The sequence below is a fragment of the Mobula hypostoma genome, chromosome 12, assembly GCF_963921235.1.
Source record: "Mobula hypostoma chromosome 12, sMobHyp1.1, whole genome shotgun sequence".
NCBI lineage: Eukaryota > Metazoa > Chordata > Chondrichthyes > Myliobatiformes > Myliobatidae > Mobula > Mobula hypostoma.
This window is the reverse complement of record NC_086108.1, coordinates 103,019,915-103,038,552: the sequence shown is the minus strand read 5'-3', so window position 1 is coordinate 103,038,552 and position 18,638 is coordinate 103,019,915. Positions and strand designations below refer to the sequence as shown.

The following is an 18,638-nucleotide window of genomic DNA, read 5'->3' as shown; positions in this document are numbered from 1 at the left end:
CGCCACATCCACCGTTCTGCCTTTATCAATCTGTTTGTCACTTCCTCGAAAAGAGGCACGGCCTGCCCCTCACAAAGCCATGCTAGTTATCCCTAACATGATTACGCTTCTCCAAATGCTCGTGAATCCTGTCTCTAAGAATCTTCTCCAGTAGTTTGCCCATCATTGATGTACGACTCACTGATCTATAATCCCAGGATTATCCCTATTGCTGAGTCAGAAGACAATGGACATTTAGAAGAGGGCATCTTTAGCTGACACTAATCCATTCCTCATCAATCACATACTTTCAGCAAGGAAAATGTTTAGCAGTCCTTGGACCACTTTCCTTTTCCTCAACACTGTTCTTAGAGACGCATAAAAGCAAGAATCAAAGTTTACATCTAAAATAATCCTCTGGGAAGAATATACAGCACTCATTACCTTTTCTCCAACAGAACATTCATCACTGTAAACCTACAATCATCCGGTACTTTTGGTATGCGTCAGGCTGATGGGAACTGAGATGTGTTTTAATCAAATCAGGTAAACACCATCAGTTCCTACTCAAAACACTTTGCCTGAGGTAAAGGTTTCTCTGTTGTCATGGGAACATTGCATCCCAGTGATTTACAACAAGAGCTGAGGGAGATGTTCCTCGCCTGTTCCTTGTTTATGCCCATAATGATGGTGTCATTTGAAATTGGTTCATGGCTCCCGATTCAATGCTCTATCACTCTCTTCCTTTCGCGTATCCAATTAAGTGCTGGTGTGCGGCCGTGATGGATGACTTTGGATGTGGAACTGTTTGTGGACTTCAGGAAGGGCAAGTCTCAGAGGAACTCTCCTGGGCCAAACACATCGACGCAGTCACGGAGAAGGTAAGCCAACAGCGCAACTTCCTTCGGAGTTGGAGGGAATTCTATACATCACCAAAAACTCTGGAAAATTGCTTTAGGTGAACAGCTGAGAGCATTCTGTGATGTTGAAACACATCCTGGTACGGAGGCTCCAATGCAGAGGATCGCAAAAGGCTGCACAGGTTTGTAGTGTCATCCAGCTCTATCATCTAACCCTTCCCACCAATAAGGATAAGGATGTCTTCAAAAAGGTGGTGCCTCACTAAAGTGGGATCCATCATTTAGGACCCTCACCATCCATCTCTCTTCTCACTACTACCATCAGAGAGGAGGTACAGAACCCTAAACACCTACACTCAATCAGGAGCAGCTTCTTCCCCTTTGCATTCGGATTTCTGAATGGTCCACGAATCCAGAAACACTACCCCATGGTCTTCTGTCCTCTCCTATCAGATTCCCACTTCTCCAACCCTTTATCTCTTTCACTGATCAACTTTGCAGCTCTATACTTCACCCCTCCCCCTCTCCCGGTTTCACCTATCACCTGCCACCTTGTACTTCTTCTTCCACTCTCCCTATCTTCTTTATTGACTCCTCTCCCCTGTCCAGTCCCGATGAAGGGTCTCGGACAGAAACGTCGACTGTTTACTCTTTTCCATAGATGCTGCCTGGCCTGCGGAGTTCCTCCAGCATTTTGTGTGCGTTGCTCTGGATTTCAGCATCTGCAGATTTTCTCGTGTTTGTGACCTCAATTTCTGCAATATTTATTTATTGTAATTTATAGATTTTATGCCTTTGCACTGTACTGTTTTATGCCAGTGATAATACATCAGCTTCTGATGCTGACGGAAGAGTGAGTGGTGGACTGATCGTTTAAAGGGACTCTGTCAATGGGAGCTCCGTCTCGTGAGCTTTGTTTTCACTCCAAACTCCGGCACCTGTGTTCACGTTCACACAACTTCCCCATTGCCCTCGACCGATAGACATGATGACCTACAAGGGGGATGTCTAGGACCAGAGGGCACAGCCTCAGAATAGAAAGACATCTCTTTAGAACAAAATTATAGGTAAACAAAATTATGAGTCGTATACATTCAAGCAGGGTTTTTCCACTGAGGTTGCATGGGACTACAATCCGAGATCATGGGTTAAGGGTGAAAGGTGAAAAGTTTAAGGGGAATATGAAGGGAAACTTCTTCACTCAGAGGGTTGTGAGAGTGTGGAATAAGCTGCCAGCACAAGTGGTGCATGTGAGCTTGATTTCAACGTTTAAGAGAAGTTTGGTTCTAAAGGGTATGGAGGGCTATGGTCCCAGGGCAGGTCGATGTGGGTGGGCAGTTTAAATGGTTTGGCATGGACTAGATGGGCTGAAGGGCCTATGTTCATGATGTACTACTATTCTATGACTCTATAACAGGGATGAAGAGGAATTTCTTTAGCCAGAGGGTGTTGAATCTCTGGAATTCATTGCCACCAGTGGAGGCCAAGTCATTGGGTATATTTAAAGCAGAGGATGACAGGGTCTTGATTAGGAAGAGTGTCAAAGGTTACGGGGAGAAGAGAATGGAGTTGAGAAAGATAATAAATCAGCCATGATGGAAAGGCAGAGCAGACTTGATGGGCCGAATGCCCTAATTCTGCTCCTATGTTTCATAGCCTTATGATCTACTAATTGGAAATATCTCAACATCTACACGGACATTCCATTAGATGGTTCAATAGGATTATCACCACTCATTCTTTTCAGCTCTGAAGAACTAAGATCCAGCTCCTCAGCCACTCACTTCAAGTCAGCCCAATCCACAGGATTCAAAGGTAATCAGTGGGTAAACAGTTGTGAATTGAGACACAAGTTCCACAGCTCTTTAAGCTCAGGTGATCAAAGTTCAGAGGCTCAGGAGCTTGAAGGCAAGACACAGGTAACAGAATCAGAATTGTTACAGCATAAATAGAGGCCATTTGGCCCACTGATCCTGTGCCAGCTCTTCAGAGAGTCATTCAGTCAGTGTGAGTGGTCTGACAAGTGTAACTCCAGAAATGGTTTAAGTGCAGCAGCTAAACTGGAGGCCTGGAATAGGAGAAAGGCAGATTTCGTTGCTGCATGCCTGTCACTGAGAATTGGAACAGTGCACAGTATAGCACAGGAAAAGGCCCTTCGGCCCACAATGTCTGTGTTGACCACGATGCCAAATGAGACTAAACCCTGCACATGATTCATATGGCCCTTTCTTTCATATTCATATACCTGTTAAATGTCACTTTTCTCTATCTGCATCAACTTCTGACAGCATGATCTAGGCACCTATCAGTCTTCTTGCAAAAAAAAACTCAACCCACACATCTCCCCAAAACTTTCCCCCTCCATCTGAAACTTCTACCCTGGGAAAGAGACTGACTATCTACACTAAATATGCCTCTCAGAACTTTATAAATTTCTATCATGTTTCCCCTTAGCCTTCCAACACTCCAGAGTAAACAACCCAAGTTTGTCCAACCTCTCTTTAAAGCTAATTCTCTCTATACAGGTATCATCCTGGTAAACCTCCTCTGCATCCTCTTCAAAGCCTTCACATCCTCCTTGTAATGAGGTGACTCGAACGAAACACGGTACTCCAAAATGTGGCTGAACCAAAGCTGTTTTCAACAGGTGCCTTTATGTGGATACGGCAAATAAAATCAGAAAGGAAGGCATTCAGCCCTCATTTTCACGCTAGTGCTTCAGAACGAGATCCTGCTTTCCCGTTCCCATAAACGTCCTTTCATTTGAACAGCACCTTGAAAAAGCTAAGTCATGTGCGTGGCTGGGATTCGTGAGTTGGGGGTGAGGGGAGTGGGAAGGGGAACTGATTCTTTTACAAGGAGTCCAAATTCAGCACTTGAGAGGAGAGTGAAAAGTAAGGGCCAGAAGAGAGATGTTGGGGGGGTGGGGAGGGTTGTGTCTGTGGAGAAGAAGTTCCCAGAGAGTCATGGAACTTGGTGAGAAGGGTATGAATGTGAAGCTACATAAAATGGGGGGGGGGGGTGAAGGGGAACCAATGCCAAAAGAACTGATTAATGCTCAGGTTTTCTAAGGCATTGGTCAGTCTGCATTTGGAACATTGTGAAGTTTTGGGCTCTTATCTTAGAAAGAATGTGCTGGCATTGGAGAGAGTCCAGAGAAGGTTCACAAAAACGACCCCTGGAATGAAAGGTTTAAAGTATGAGGCTCTGAATCAGTTTTCACTGGAGTTTAGAACCATGGGTGGGGTGGGGGTTCATTGAAACCTATCGAGTATCGAAAAGCCTTGACTGAATGGTTGTGGAGGGGACGCTTTCAGTACTGGGAGAGTCTAGGGCCAGAGGGGACAGCCTCAGAATACAAGGGCGTCCCTTTAGAACAGAGATGAGGAGGAATTTCTTTAGCCAGAGGGTGGTGAATCCGTGGAATTCAGTGCCACAGATGGTTACGGAGGCCACGTCGCTGGGTATATTGAAAGCGTGGGGGTTGATAGTTTTTTTTTGATCAGTAAGGTTAGGGGGAGAATGGGGTTGAGAGGGAGAATAAATCAGCCACGATCGAATGGCAGAGCAGACTCGATGGGATGAATGGCCTGACACTGCCCCTGTGCCAACTGGTCTAACTGAGGTCCCACCGAGAGGGGGAGAAGGTGGATGCAAACCCTGAAGTTGAGGTGTTGCTGTACTGGGAGCCGGGGCGGGTTGGTGAGCGTGGGTGAGAAGGGACAAGGTGGGTGGGTGGGACGTCTTACCTGTCCTTGCCGGTCTCCCTCTCGAAGAGCTGGTCGAAATGCAGCATCTTCTGCCGGCTGATGGTGTGTAGCTTCAGGCGAGGCGCGATGCGGTGGATAAGCTGCAGCTGGTTGTACAGCCGCCCCTTGCCGTCCCTCCTCAGGCAGCTGCTGGGACCCCAGAAGATGAAGGCCGGCTCCCGGCTGGCGTTGAGCAGCTGGCTGCCCTTCTGCAGCAGCCGCTGGATGCTGGAGTGGGCCACCACCCGCAGGCTGGTCCTGCGGCCCACGTCCTCCTGGTAGCCCAGGGTCGGCGCGTCGTTCATCCGGATGACGCACTCCACCTGGTCGATCTCCGCCCCTCGCTTACTCCCAATGAGATGTCCAGAGCTGGTGACCAGAGCGCAGCTCTTACAGTGCACCTGAAGGGCCTGACACACCAGAGAGGGAAGATTAATGTAATTTTAATTAGAGATTTAACTGTGGCCTAAGATCATTAAAGATACCTAAAAAGTGGAGAAGAGCCAAAGTTGTTGCTCTCCTAAAACCCAATAAAGACCCCAACATTCCTAAAAACTACAGACCAATTTCCTTGCTCTGCACCCTCTGTAAACTCTACGAGAGACTCATACTGAAAAGAATATCCCCCTTAGTCAAAGATCTTCTAACACCAGACCAAGCCGGGTTCAGGCCAGGCTGCTCTTGCTGCAGTCAAGTCCTGAACTTAACCCAGTATATTGAGGATGGGTTTGAAATGCGACAAATTACAGGGGCAGTATTCATGGACTTAACAGCAACATACAACATTGTGAATCACAGAGGCCTTCTACTGAAATTATCTAAAATGTTAAAGAACGAAACCACAGTCAAAGTAATAAGAAGCCTCCTAGAAAATTGTAGAAATTATGTAGAAATGAATGGAATTAAGAGTAGGTGGTGTCCACAAAAGAACGGACTACCACAGGGATCAGTCCTGGCACCTCTACTATTTAATGTTTACACAGACGACTAACCAACCTTTCCTAACACACGCAGGTTTATCTATGCAGACGACCTATGCATAGCAACACAAGCTAACTCCTTCCAAGAAGTTGAAGTACGACTTACAGCAGTCCTTGAAGCAATGAAGCAGCATTATGAAAAATGGTCTCTGAACCTAAATCCATCAAAAACTCAATGTGTGCATTCCACTTGAGTCGTCGAGAAGCAGCTCGGAAACTCAAGATCTTCTGGTGTGGGAAGGAGCTCGAACACCACCCGACTCCAATTTACCTGGGCGTGACACTGGATAGGACACTCTCATTTGCCACCCACATCCAAAAACTCCGAGGGAAAGTTGGCTCTCGCAATTCTCTCTTGAAATAATTAGCAGGCACGAAATGGGGAGCTAATGCTCACACACTTAGATCAACTGCCCTAGCACTCTGCTATGCACCTGCAGAATACTGTGCACCTGTGTGGGGCAGATCAGCCCATGCGAAGAAAATAGACTCGTTGCTTAACGAAGCCTGCCGAATAATCACGGGCACACTGCGCCCCACACCCACTAACATCATTTACAGACCTGCAGGCATTGCTCCCCTAGAGATCCAAAGACACACTACAACAAAAATTGAAAAAGGTAAACAGAACTCGGATCCACGGCACCCACTACACCATCATGTGCCAGTTTCCCACCGCCTAAAATCGAGGAAAAGCTTTGCTACAGAGGAGGAACTACCGCCTGGAACATCCCCCCAGACGTACAGGATTGACCTCTGGCAACAAACAGAAGCCAGAACCCCACCAACCAATACAGTGCAAGGCCCCACAGAAATGTTGCCAGACGGGGCACTGCTTGACAGACGGAAGTGGTGTACTCTCAACAGAGCGAGAGCAGGAGTTTGTAGGACAGGAGACAATATGGTGAAGTGGGGTTTAAAGACCAGCGAATCCTGTGAGTGTGGCGAAAGGGTGCAGAATATTGAACACGTTCTGCGCAACTGCCCACTCTCACCTGATTTAACTGACACTGACCTGCTCAACATCAACCAAACAACACTAGAGTGGCTGGCTGCCTGGCGTGACAAGCTATGATGATGAATTAGAGATACAGCTTCTGGGCCAATGAACCCATGCTGTCCAGTGCTACACAGGCAGCAGGGTGGCGTAGTGGTCAGCACATCGCTTTACAGTACACGTGACCAGCGTTCAATTCCCGCAGCTTGCCTGTAAGGAGTTTGTATGTTCTCCCTGCATTTGACGATGTGGGTTTCTTCCGGGTTAGGACCTGTTACTGTACTGCATCTTTAAATAATAATAATTTAAAAAAATGCAAACTCCTTACAGACGGGGTGGGAATTGAGCCCGGGTCACTGGCAGTATAATAGGGTCACGCTATCTGCTACACTACCATGCCACTCTGAGGTTTGCTGAAGATAGACAGAGCACTGATGCAGCTGTCCCCCAGCACTTCACGCCTAGTTCTAGTTCAGTGACTAAAAGCCACGTCATCTTCAAAAGGCAGTGTCTCAAGAAAGGGGCATTCATCACTAAGGACCCTCACCATCCAGGGCCCGCCCTCTTCTTATTACCACCATCAGAGAGCAGGTACAGAAACCTGACGACCTACAGTCAATGAATCAGGAACAGCTTCTTCTGCTCCGCCATCAGATTCCTGAACGGTCCATGAACCCACCAACACTGCATCGTTAAATTTGTGTTTTTTTTACATTATTTATTTACTTTTGTATCCTATAGTCATTTCTATGCCTTGCACTGTACTGCTGCTGCAAAACAACAATTTTTATGACACAATAAAGGTCAGTGGTAACAGGACAGCAGAGTGGTGTTGTGGTTAATGTATAACTACTAGAGCATCAACAACCCGGGTTCAACTCTGATCTTCTGGTTTAACATAGCGTTGGTGAAGCCCAGCGACTACTTATCAGAGGCAAACAAAACAAAGAAACCGATGAAATACTTTATTAATAACTGCTTCTTCTTCGGGCCAGCTAGTGGTGCAATGACATCGGCGCTGGACCTGGGAGCGGAGGTTCCCGGGTTCAAAACCAGTCGGGTCCGCTCCCGAGTACGCTTTCCATCCGTGCTGGGTTGAGTGTCGAGATCGCAACTCGACCTCGTAAACATAAAGGGAAAATACTGCGAAATGTCTGTGTGAGGAGTGGCCCGTCACACAGTCTCTCTCTCACTCCGCGCCTTGTAACATCATCACGGACGCTTGCACGGACGCGCACAGACTCGCACGCACACGCCAAAATAAAAAGTTTCTTAATGCAGAGGGCGGTCTGTATACGAATCGGCTGCCAGAGGAAATGGTTGGGGCAAGTATAATGATGACGCTCATAAGACAGATATTTTATAATTACATGTGCGATATATATAAATTATATTATAATATAGCATACTATTTAAAGTTAATTGTAACTACATAATTCATAACACAGTAAGGTTTAGAGGGATTATGGATCAAACATGAGCATGCGGGACTAGTTTAGGTGGACATCTTGGCTAGTAAGGACCAGATGGGCCGAGGGGCCTGTTTCCTTGACAAAAGCCTGAAAGCATGTACCACCAGGCTTGTCTATTTACTTTCCCTGTTAAGGGGCAGTAGGTTGGGCAGCATGGTAGCGTAGTGGTTAGCACAACCCTTTACAGTACAGGTGACCCGAGTTCAATTCCCTCCGCTGCCTCTAGGGAGTTTGTACATTCTGCCCGTGACCATGTGGGTTTCCTCCCACAGTATAAAGACCTACCTTTTTGTAGGTTAATTGGCCATAGTAAATTTTCCCATGATTAGGCTAGGGTTATTGAATTGAATTGAATTGAATTGATTTCTTACATCCTTCACGTAAAATCTTTATGTTACGTCTCCATTTAAATGTGCAATGGGCAATCACAGTAATTTATAATAAATAGAACAGTCACAGAGTACACAAGTCAGTGTGAGTTCATCAGTCTGATGGCCTAGTAGAAGAAGCTGTCCTGGAGCCTTTTAGTCCTGGCTTTTATGCTACAGTACCACCTCCCAGATGGTAGCAGCTGGAATAGATTGTGGTTGGGATGGCTTGGGCCCCCAGTGATCCTGCGGGCCCCTTTTTACACACCCGTCCTCGTAAATGTCCTGAACCATGGGAAGTTCACAACTACAGATGCGCTGGGCTGTCTGCATCACTCTCTGCAGAGTCTTGCGATTAAGGGAGGTACAGATCCCATACCAGGCAGTGATGTAGCCAGTCAGGATGCTCTCAATTGTGCACTTGTAGAAAGTTCTTAGGATTCAACTGTCTGAGGTGAACGAGGCGCTGTTGTGCCTTTTTCACCACACAGTTGGTGTGTACAGACCACGTGAGCTCCTCGGTGATGTGTATGCCAAGGAATTTAAAGCCGTTTACCCTCTCAACCCCAGATCCATTGATGTCAATAGGGGTTAGCCCATTTCCATTCCTCCTGTAGTCCACAACCAGCTCCCTTGTTTTGCAACATTGAGGAAGAGGTTGTTTTCTTGACACCACTGTGTCAGAGAGATGACTTCTTCCCTGTAGGCCACCTCGTTATTGTTTGAGATAAGGCCAATCAATGTAGTGTCATCAACAAAGTTAATTAGCAGATTGGAGCGTGGGTGGCGACACAGTCATGGGTATACAGGAAGTAAAGGAGGGGACTCAGTATGCAGCCCTGAAGGGCTCTTGTATTGAGAGTCAGAGGGTTGGAGATGAGGGAGCCCACCCTTACAACCTGCCGGCGATCTGACAGCAAGTTCAGGATCCAGCTGCACAAGGCAGGGTCAAGGCCGAGGTCTCTGAGCTTCTTGTCGAGCCTGGATGGAACTATGGTGTTGAATGCTGAACTGTAGTCCAAGAACTGCATTCTCACATAAGCATCCTTCTTCTCCAGATGTGTAAGGACGGTGTGTGGCGCAGCGGCTATTGCAGCATCTGTCAATCGGTTGTGTCAGTAGATGAATTGTAGGTGGTCCAGTTTGGGTAGTAACAAACTGCAGATGTAGTCCTTGACTAGGCTCTCAAATTATTTGCTTATTATTGAGGTGAGTGCGACAGGACGCCAGTCGTTCAGGCATGTTACCTTGGTCTTTTTTGGTACAGCGATAATGGTGGATAATTTGAAACAGGAGGGCACTCTACACTGGGAGAGGGAGAGATTAAAAATGTCTGTAAACACACCTGCCATTTGTGCCGCGCACATCCTGAGTACCCGCCCTGGGATGCCGTACGGTCCCGCAGCCTTGCGACGGTCCACTCGTCGGAAACGTCTGCGTACCTCAGCCTCAGAGATGACCAGGTTGCAGGCTGAGGCGGTGGCTTTCCTCGGAGGCTCAGAGTTAGCGACATTGAACTGAGCGTAAAAGTGATTGAGCTCATCTGGGACAGAGGCCGCAATGTCGACAGCACCGCAACATTTGGGAGTTGCTGTACTGTATGGCTCAAAGGGCCTAAAAGGGCCTATTCTGCACTGTATCTCACTAAATAATTTTTTAAAAAAGTAGGAATCTTGAACTCACAATCTCATAATGATCTTGCACTTTATTATCTACCTGCACTGCACTTTCTCTGTAACCATCACACTTTATTCTGCATTGTTATTGTTAGAAACATAGAAAGTAGGTGCAGGAGTAGGCTAATCGGCCCTTCAAGCCTGCACCGCCATTTATTATGATCATGGCTGATCATCCAACTCAGAACCCTGCACCAGCCTTCCCTCCATACCCCCTGATCCCCGTAGCCACAAGGGCCAAATCTAACTCCCTCTTAAATATAGCCAATGAACCGGCCTCAACTGTTTCCTGTGGCAGAGAATTCCACAGATTCACCACTCTCTGTGTGAAGAAGTTTTTCCTAATCTCAGTCCTAAAAGGCTTCCCCTTTAACCTCAAACTGTGACCCCTCGTTCTGGACTTCCCCAACATCGGGAACAATCTTCCTGCATCTAGCCTGTCCAATCCCTTTAGGATTTTATACGTTTCAATCAGATCCCCCCTCAATCTTCTAAATTCCAACGAGTACAAGCCTAGTTCATCCAGTCTTTCTTCATATGAAAGTCCTGCCATCCCACGAATCAATCTGGTGAACCTTCTTTGTACTCCCTCTATGGCAAGGATGTCTTTCCTCAGATTAGGGGACCAAAACTGCACACAATACTCCAGGTGTGGTCTCACCAAGGCCTTGTACAACTGCAGTAGTACCTCCCTGCTCCTGTACTCGAATCCTCTCGCTATAAATGCCAGCATACCATTCGCCTTTTTCACCGCCTGCTGTACCTGCATGCCCACTTTCAATGACTGGTGTATAATGACACCCAGGATCGTTGCACCTCCCCTTTTCCTAATCGGCCACCATTCAGATAATAATCTGTTTTCCTATTTTTGCCACCAAAGTGGATAACTTCACATTTATCCACATTAAATTGCATCTGCCATGAATTTGCCCACTCACCCAACCTATCCAAGTCACCCTGCATCTTCTTAGCATCCTCCTCACAGCTAACACTGTCACCCAGCTTCGTGTCATCCGCAAACTTGGAGATGCTGCATTTAATTCCCTCATCCAAGTCATTAATATATATTGTAAACAACTGGGGTCCCAGCACTGAGCCTTGCGGTACCCCACTAGTCACTGCCTGCCATTCTGAAAATTGTTTTACCTTGTTCTACCTCAATGCACTATGTAATGATCTGATCTGTATGAACAGCTTTTCACCATATCTCAGTCCATGTAAAATAATAAACCAGTTCCAATTCTGAGACTTGATGACACTTGGTCTAAAACTTTCCCCTGACCCTCGTCCATTCTAAAGAACAAATCCAGGCTCCCCACAAAAGCAAAATCTCTTAATGCTAACAAAAATTCTGGCAACTATCACAGGACAACAAAGATTTTATTTCCCAAATACTTTTAGGTATATCCTATGGATTTTGGGCTGCTGATCATGAAAATCACTATGAAATTTCCCTATCGTGCACCACTTTTTGTTGCTGTTGATTATATTTGTTATTTCAATTCATAATTCAAATCAGAATAAATGATGCCAAGATTAAGGAAGACATTTTTGTTGGTCCACAAATCAAAGAGATCATCAATGTCAGGGAATTCGAAGAACTTCTGGTGGGACCAGAGAAAATCACATGGAAAGCATTCAAGGGCATTGGTGAAAATTTTCCTGGCAACTACAGAGCAGCAAACTACGTGCATCTGGTTGACAACATGCTTCAAGTATACAAAACCATAAAGTGCAACATGTCACTAAAGATATATATTTTGCATTCCTATTTAGACTTTTTTTTCCTGCAGATCTTGATGCTGTCAGTGATGACCATGGTGAAGGTTTTCACCAAGACATTGTGGTCATAGAGAGAAAGTATCAGGGCAACCGGAATCCATAATGTTGGCTGATTATTGTTGGACACGTACGCGAGAAGCCTCAGACAGTGTACAAATGAAAATCATTAAGAAAACATTTTTAGCTTAGTTGAACTATTGTAAACCGTCAGCACTATTATGCAATTAATCAAATGCATTATATTCAATAAAAGTTGATTTCTTGTTTCTCCAAATTCCTATGTAATACAAGAAGCCTGAAATTATATTTGTGTTCAGATTAAAGCAGTCTAACATAAAGAAAATTCTATGGTAGCAACACTTTGAAAAAAATTGTATTCTAAGAGCTGGAAGTTGAGTAAATTCTTACACTGATTTGGTGTGTCATCCAGAATTCGACTTAAATAAAACAAAAAGCTCACAATTCCTAAATGGAACTTGTCAATGTAATATTCATATTCCGTCTCTCTCTAAGCAACTGCAAGGAATACTGATGTTGTGCACACATCAGTGTGAAAATGCTAATCTGAAGTAATTCTTCCACTGACATTTCACAGAGAGCGAGGCTGACAAGGCGATACATTGAATGGATTTAACTCTACGCATGGTAAATAGATTCTTTGAGCATGACTCATATACTACAGGTCCTCCCTGGGTTGCAAACGCCCAGCTTGTGCATACGAGCAAGCATTTGGCAGGATGGATTCACTAACTGCCTCAGGTATCTTCCGCCAGGTGTGATTGGGGCATTTTGTGCCTTCTCTCCCGACTCCCTGCCCGAGCTGCAACGGTCAGGAGCTGTCCCGAGCAAAGCTGGCAGCACGGAGCAAGACTCGCACGTTCACTGACTCAGTGAGGCCAGCCAGTGACTGCTCGCTTTCCCGACACTGCTGTTTCTGTGACCTCTCCCACGGACTGCTGTTTACGTCTGACTCAGGAACCACTCGGGTTATAAACAGATCGAACACAAAGAAGTACAGTACAGGAACAGGCCCTTCAATTTACAATGCTGTGCCGAGATGAACACCCAACCAATCTTTTCTACCTAAACAAGTCCATATCAAAGGCTCAAAGTACAAAGTACGAATGCAATATACAACCCCAAGATTTGTCTTCCCCACAGACAGCCACGAAACGAAGAAAACCCTGGAATCAACCTGTTCTAAGAAAAACATCAAGCATCCCTCCATTCCCAGCACATTTATGTGCCGAAGAGCCTCCATCAAACCTGCTTCCACCACCACTCGTGGCAGTGCGTTCCGGGCGCCCGCCACTCTCTTTGTAGGTTCACGCCACTGTCTGCAAGTAGTTTGTTTACTCCCCCTGTGGCCGCATGAGTTTCCTCTGGGTGCTGCGGTTTCCTCCCACGTTCCAAAGATGAACAAGTTATGGTTCGTGAGTTGTGAGCATGCTACGTTAGTGTTTGAAACATGACAACAATTGTGGGCTGCTCACAACGTTCCCTCTAATATTTATTTATTTATTTTTACAGCTGCATAGGCCGAGAGCCTTCACCAGTGCTGATGCACAGTCCTGGCTCATAATATCAACTCTATTCCTCTCTATAGATACTACCTAAGCTGTTGCGTTTCACCTGCATTTTCTGTTTGTTACTCTGGATTTCCAGTACCTGCAGAGCCTATTGTTTGTGATTTCTCTTCCATATTAGACCATAAGACAAAGGAGCAGAAGTCAGCCATTCAGCCCATCGAGTCTGCTCCACCATTTTATCATGAGCTGATCCATTCTCCCACTTAGTCCCACTCCCCCACCTTCTCACCATAACCTTTGATGCTCTGGCTACTCAGATACCTATCAATCTCTGCCTTAAATACACCCAATGACTTGGCCTCCACTGCCGCCCATGGCAACAAATTCCATAGATTCATCACCCTCTGGCTAAAAAAATTTCTTCGCTTCTCTGTTCTGAATGGGCACCCTTCAATCCCTAAGTCATGCCCTCTCGTACTAGACTCCCCCATCATGGGAAACAACTTTGCCACATCCACCCTATCCATGCCTTTCAACATTCGAAATTTTTCTATGAGGTCTCCTCTCATTCTTCTAAACTCCAACGAATACAGTCCAAGAGCGGACAAACATTGCTCATATGTTAACCCTCTCATTCCCGGAATCATTCTAGTGAATCTTCTCTGTACCCTCTCCAACATCAGCACATTGTTTCTTAAATAAGGAGACCAAAACTGCCCACAGTACTCCAAGTGAGGTCTCACCAGCGCCTTATAGAGCCTCAACATCACATCCCTGCTCCTATACTCTATTCCTCTAGAAATGAATGCCAACATTGCATTCGCCTTCTTCACCAACGACTCGACCTGGAGGTTAAGGGTACCCTGTACGAGGACTCCCAAGTCCCGTTGCATCTCAGAACTTTGAATTCTCTCCCCATTTAAATAATAGTCTGCCCGTTTATTTCTTCTGCCAAAATGCAGAACCATACACTTTCCAATATTCTCTTTATTTTGTTATTTTTGGTATTCGAAATATATTGCCATTGTCACCTTCATATTGGATTCCAGCGTCCCAATGACTAATTGGTCTACACTCTCCTGCTTTTTGAGTTCTTCCCTTATTGAACAGTTTATTATGTTGGCAGCTTTCCAGTCCTCTGGCACTTCTCAGGTATCCAGGGAATTCTGGTACACTGCAACCTAATATATTCACTACCTCTGAAACCACTTTGTTTAAGACCTTTAAGACCTTAGAATACTGGGCATCAGTCCAAAGAACTTGGCAGGCTTAAATTTTCCTTTTCTCTGGTGGTAGAGCTTGCTTTAAGCTTCTTGCACTCTATATCTCCTTGGTTACCCATCAAGGAGAGAAGATGGCAGCACGACGCAGCGCATGCGGCCACTCCGGTGATGATATCTGTTATCTGTCAAGTAGGGTGCAGTGCACAATTCTGATCTGATGGAGGCAGACGTGAGAGCAGGGAGGAACATCTGTTCAAACTTCCGAAATGCCTGTTTCGCTGCCGCTTGCTACTGTGTGATCCGAAATCTCCGGAGGGGAAGGTCCCGAGTTCTCGGCTTTACTTGTTGCTTAGTGGCCGGGGCGGGGTCGAAGTGCTCGGCAGAGATAGTGCTCGGTGTCGGAGGCTCGAAGTTTTCGGATGGACTCAAAGTCGGCTGTGGTCGGGTACTTCCAGGATGCTGCATCGGCAAGTTTGCGGCGCTGGAGGTTCATGGCAGGGAGAGTTTCTCCCTTCTAAAGTCTGCATGAGATGTTGGGGCTATCGGGACTTTGAGAGTTTTTTTTTACCGTGCCCATGCCCATTACAGTATTGCTCTGCACAATTGTAACTATATGTTATAATTATGTGGTTTTTGTCAGTTTTTGTCTTGGTCTGTCCTGTGTTTCTGTGATATCATACTGGAGGAACATTGTATCATTTCTTAATGCATGCATTTCTAAATGACAATAAACGAGGACTGAATGTCCTCATAATCTAATCTAATTACAGGGATGATTTTAGTTTCTTCTAGAAATAAACTAATCAAAAATAATTATTTAAAATCTCTTGCCATTTTTCTGTTCTAACCAACCACACACGTGGCTGGTGGGGGTAGATACGTCTCTACCAAAGGAGGGGTAAGCCAGCCGGTGGTGTAATGGCATCTGTACCAGACTTTGAGGCAGGTGGTCCCAGGTTCAAATCTGACTGGCCCTTGTATGCTTTCTATCTGTGCTGGGTTGGCAGTTCAACTAGAAACTCGGCCTCGTAAAAAACCAGACAAAAATGTTAAAGAAACTGCAAGGTGGCAGCCCGATGCGCCACAGGGCGCAGGAAGGAAAAACAACACAGAAGGTGTAAGGTGCTCCCTTCCTCCACTAGCCTGGAGGTCACCCCGGGCTCAGCCCCCCGATCAGGGTCATGTGAAACCATGGGAGCAGGTGGTGGATGGTCATATGAGCAGCTGGTGCACATCACAAGTACTGGTTATGTGACCATAGTCGCCAGGCAAGACAATCTCTGAAGAGTATTGATAATGGCTGTGGTCACCCTTCTTGTAAAGACACTGCCCAGAAGAAGGCAATGGCAACCATTTCTGTTGAAAAAATTGCCAAAAACAATCATGGTGATTGCCTACATCATACGACATGGCACATAATGATGATGGTGAAGATGGACCCTGCATCTCCTGGGTTATCTCTCATTATTAGCATGATTTAAGTGTCTTCTAGATATAAACTAATCCAAATTAATTATTGAATATCTCTGCCATTTTTCAATCCTAACCAACCACAAATCCATAATATTTTGATTATAAATTTCTATGGATGTAGAGTGAAGAGCACACTGACTGGTTACATCACTGCCTGGAAGGCTCAATGAGCATGGCTGCACGAGTCTCCAGATGGTTGTAGGCTCCATCATGGGCACAACCTTGGGTCCCATATCATTAGAGTCAGGAACAGTTACTACCCTATCACCATCAGGTTCCTAAACCAGCGTGGACAACTTCACTCACTTTAACGCTGAACTTACTCCACAACCTCCGCAATCTTACTTCTCAAGGTAGTATATGGTGACATACATACTTTTGATAATATATTTCCTTAGAAGTTTGAATGTTCCTCACATCGACGATATCTTCTAGAGGTGGAGTTTCAAAGGTCAGCATCTATTACCAAGGACCCTCGCCATCCAGGACGTGCCTCCTCAGTTGCAGGAGCCTGAAGACCCACACTCAATGATGAAGGAACACACACAGGAACTCAGCAGGTCAGACAGCAACAATGGCGAGGAACGAACATCGCCTGTTTTGTGTGTGCTACTCTGGACTTCCTGCCTCTGCAGAATCTCTTGCGTTTACAGTTTCAGAAATACCTTCTTCCCTTCTGACATCAGATTCCTAAATAGCCCATGAACCCAAGCACACTACCTTCTTCATCTTTATTTAATGCACTAATCTTATATTTTGTAACTTATGCATTGCACTGCTGCCATAAAACAACACATTTCACATGATAATGCCAGTTATAATAAACCTGATTTGATTATTATCCCACTATGTTTAAATCTTTTTAATAACCTCTTGTGGGACATCTATCAAAGCCTCGTGAAAGGCAAATACACCACAAGAACTGTTCATTCTCATGCTATCTGCTAGTTACAACCCCCAAAATACTTGAGCAGACCGGTCAAACATGCCTTCCCTTTCATCAATCAATAAGGACTCTTAACTGTCTTGTTATTTAAATCCTCTGCTATCACTTCCCTAATGATAAATTCTAGCATTTTCCTTTCTTGTTATGTTATGCTAACTGAACAGAATTGGAATCAGAATTAAGTTTGATATCACTGGCATAGGTTGTGAAATTTGTTGTTTTGAGGCAGCTGTCCAGTGCAATACATAAAAAAAATATAAATTACAATAATATACCTTCAGTAGCCACTTCATTAGGAATACTTGCAGACCTGCTTGTTAATGCAAATATCTAAATAGCCAATCATGTGGCAACAACTCAATGCACGAAAGACCATAGACAATGAAGTAGAATTAGTCCACTCGGCCCATTGCTCTGCCATTCCATCATAGCTGATTTATCCCGCTCATCCCCATTCTCCTGCCTTCTCCACTTAACCTTTGATGCCCCGAGTAACCAAGAATCAATCAACCTCTGCTTTAAACATACTCACTGACTTGGCCTCCAAAAGCTCTCTGTGGCAAAGTATTCCACAGATTCACCACCTCTAGTTAAAGAAATTCCTCTCTAGGAAGAGGTACAGTCGACGTTTTGGGCCGAGACCCTTCGTCAGGACACAGGGTCTCAGCCCGAAATGTCGACTGTACCTCTTCCTAGAGATGATGCCTGGCCCACTGCACTCACCAGCAACTTTCATGTGTGTTGCTTGAAATTCCAGCATCTGCAGATTTCCTCGTGTATGCGAAATTCCTCCCTTCTCTGTTCTAAATGGACTTCCTTCTATCTGAAGCTGTGCCCTCTGGTCCTAGACTCCCCTGCGATAGGAAAGATCCTCTCCACATGAACTCTATCTAGGCCTTTCAACATTTGATAGGTTTCAATGAGATCCCCCCCCCCATTCTATTAAACTCCAGCAAGCACAGGCTCAGAGCCAACATACCTTAACCCTTTTATTCCCAAAACCATTCCCGTGAACCTCCTCTGCACCCTCTCCACATCTTTTCTTAAATAAGAAACCTACAGCTGCTCACAATACTCCAAGTGCGGTCTGACCAACATTTTATAAAGCCTCAGCATTACATCCTTGCTCTTGTAGTGTATTCTAGTCCTCTCGAAATGAATGCTAACATTGTATTTGCCTTCCCTACCACTAACACAACCTGTAAATTAACCTTTAGGGAATCCTGCACGAGGCTCCCAAGTCTCTTTGCACTTCGCATTTTGAATTTTCTCCCCATTTAGAAAATAGTCTACACCTTTATCCTTCTGCCAAAGTACATGACCATAAACTTCCCTACACTACATTCCATCTTCTCCCAATCTTCTGCAGACTTCCTGCCTCCTCAATACTACCTGTTCCTCCACCTAGTTTTTGTATCACACACAAACTTGGCCACAAAGCCATCAATTCTGTCAACCAAATCACTGACATAAAATGTGAAAAGAAGTGGTCCCACCACTTACCCATGCAGGACACCACTAGTCACCGGTAGCCAACCAGGATAGGACCCCTTTATTCCCACTCTCAGCCAGTCTTCTATCCATGGTAATATCTTTATGGGCTC

General features: G+C 45.4%; 1 protein-coding gene across 3 annotated transcripts in view; it reads right to left on the bottom strand.

Moving 5' to 3' along the window:
* The window catches only part of st6galnac5a (ST6 (alpha-N-acetyl-neuraminyl-2,3-beta-galactosyl-1,3)-N-acetylgalactosaminide alpha-2,6-sialyltransferase 5a), a 76,123-nt gene that overhangs the window by 22,507 nt on the left and 34,978 nt on the right, over positions 1-18,638 (bottom strand). For all 3 annotated transcript variants that reach the window (XM_063064725.1, XM_063064724.1, XM_063064723.1), the window contains exon 3: positions 4,589-4,998. In XM_063064725.1, coding sequence (XP_062920795.1) covers positions 4,589-4,998 — 410 coding nt within the window. The remainder of the gene's footprint in view (positions 1-4,588; positions 4,999-18,638) is intronic.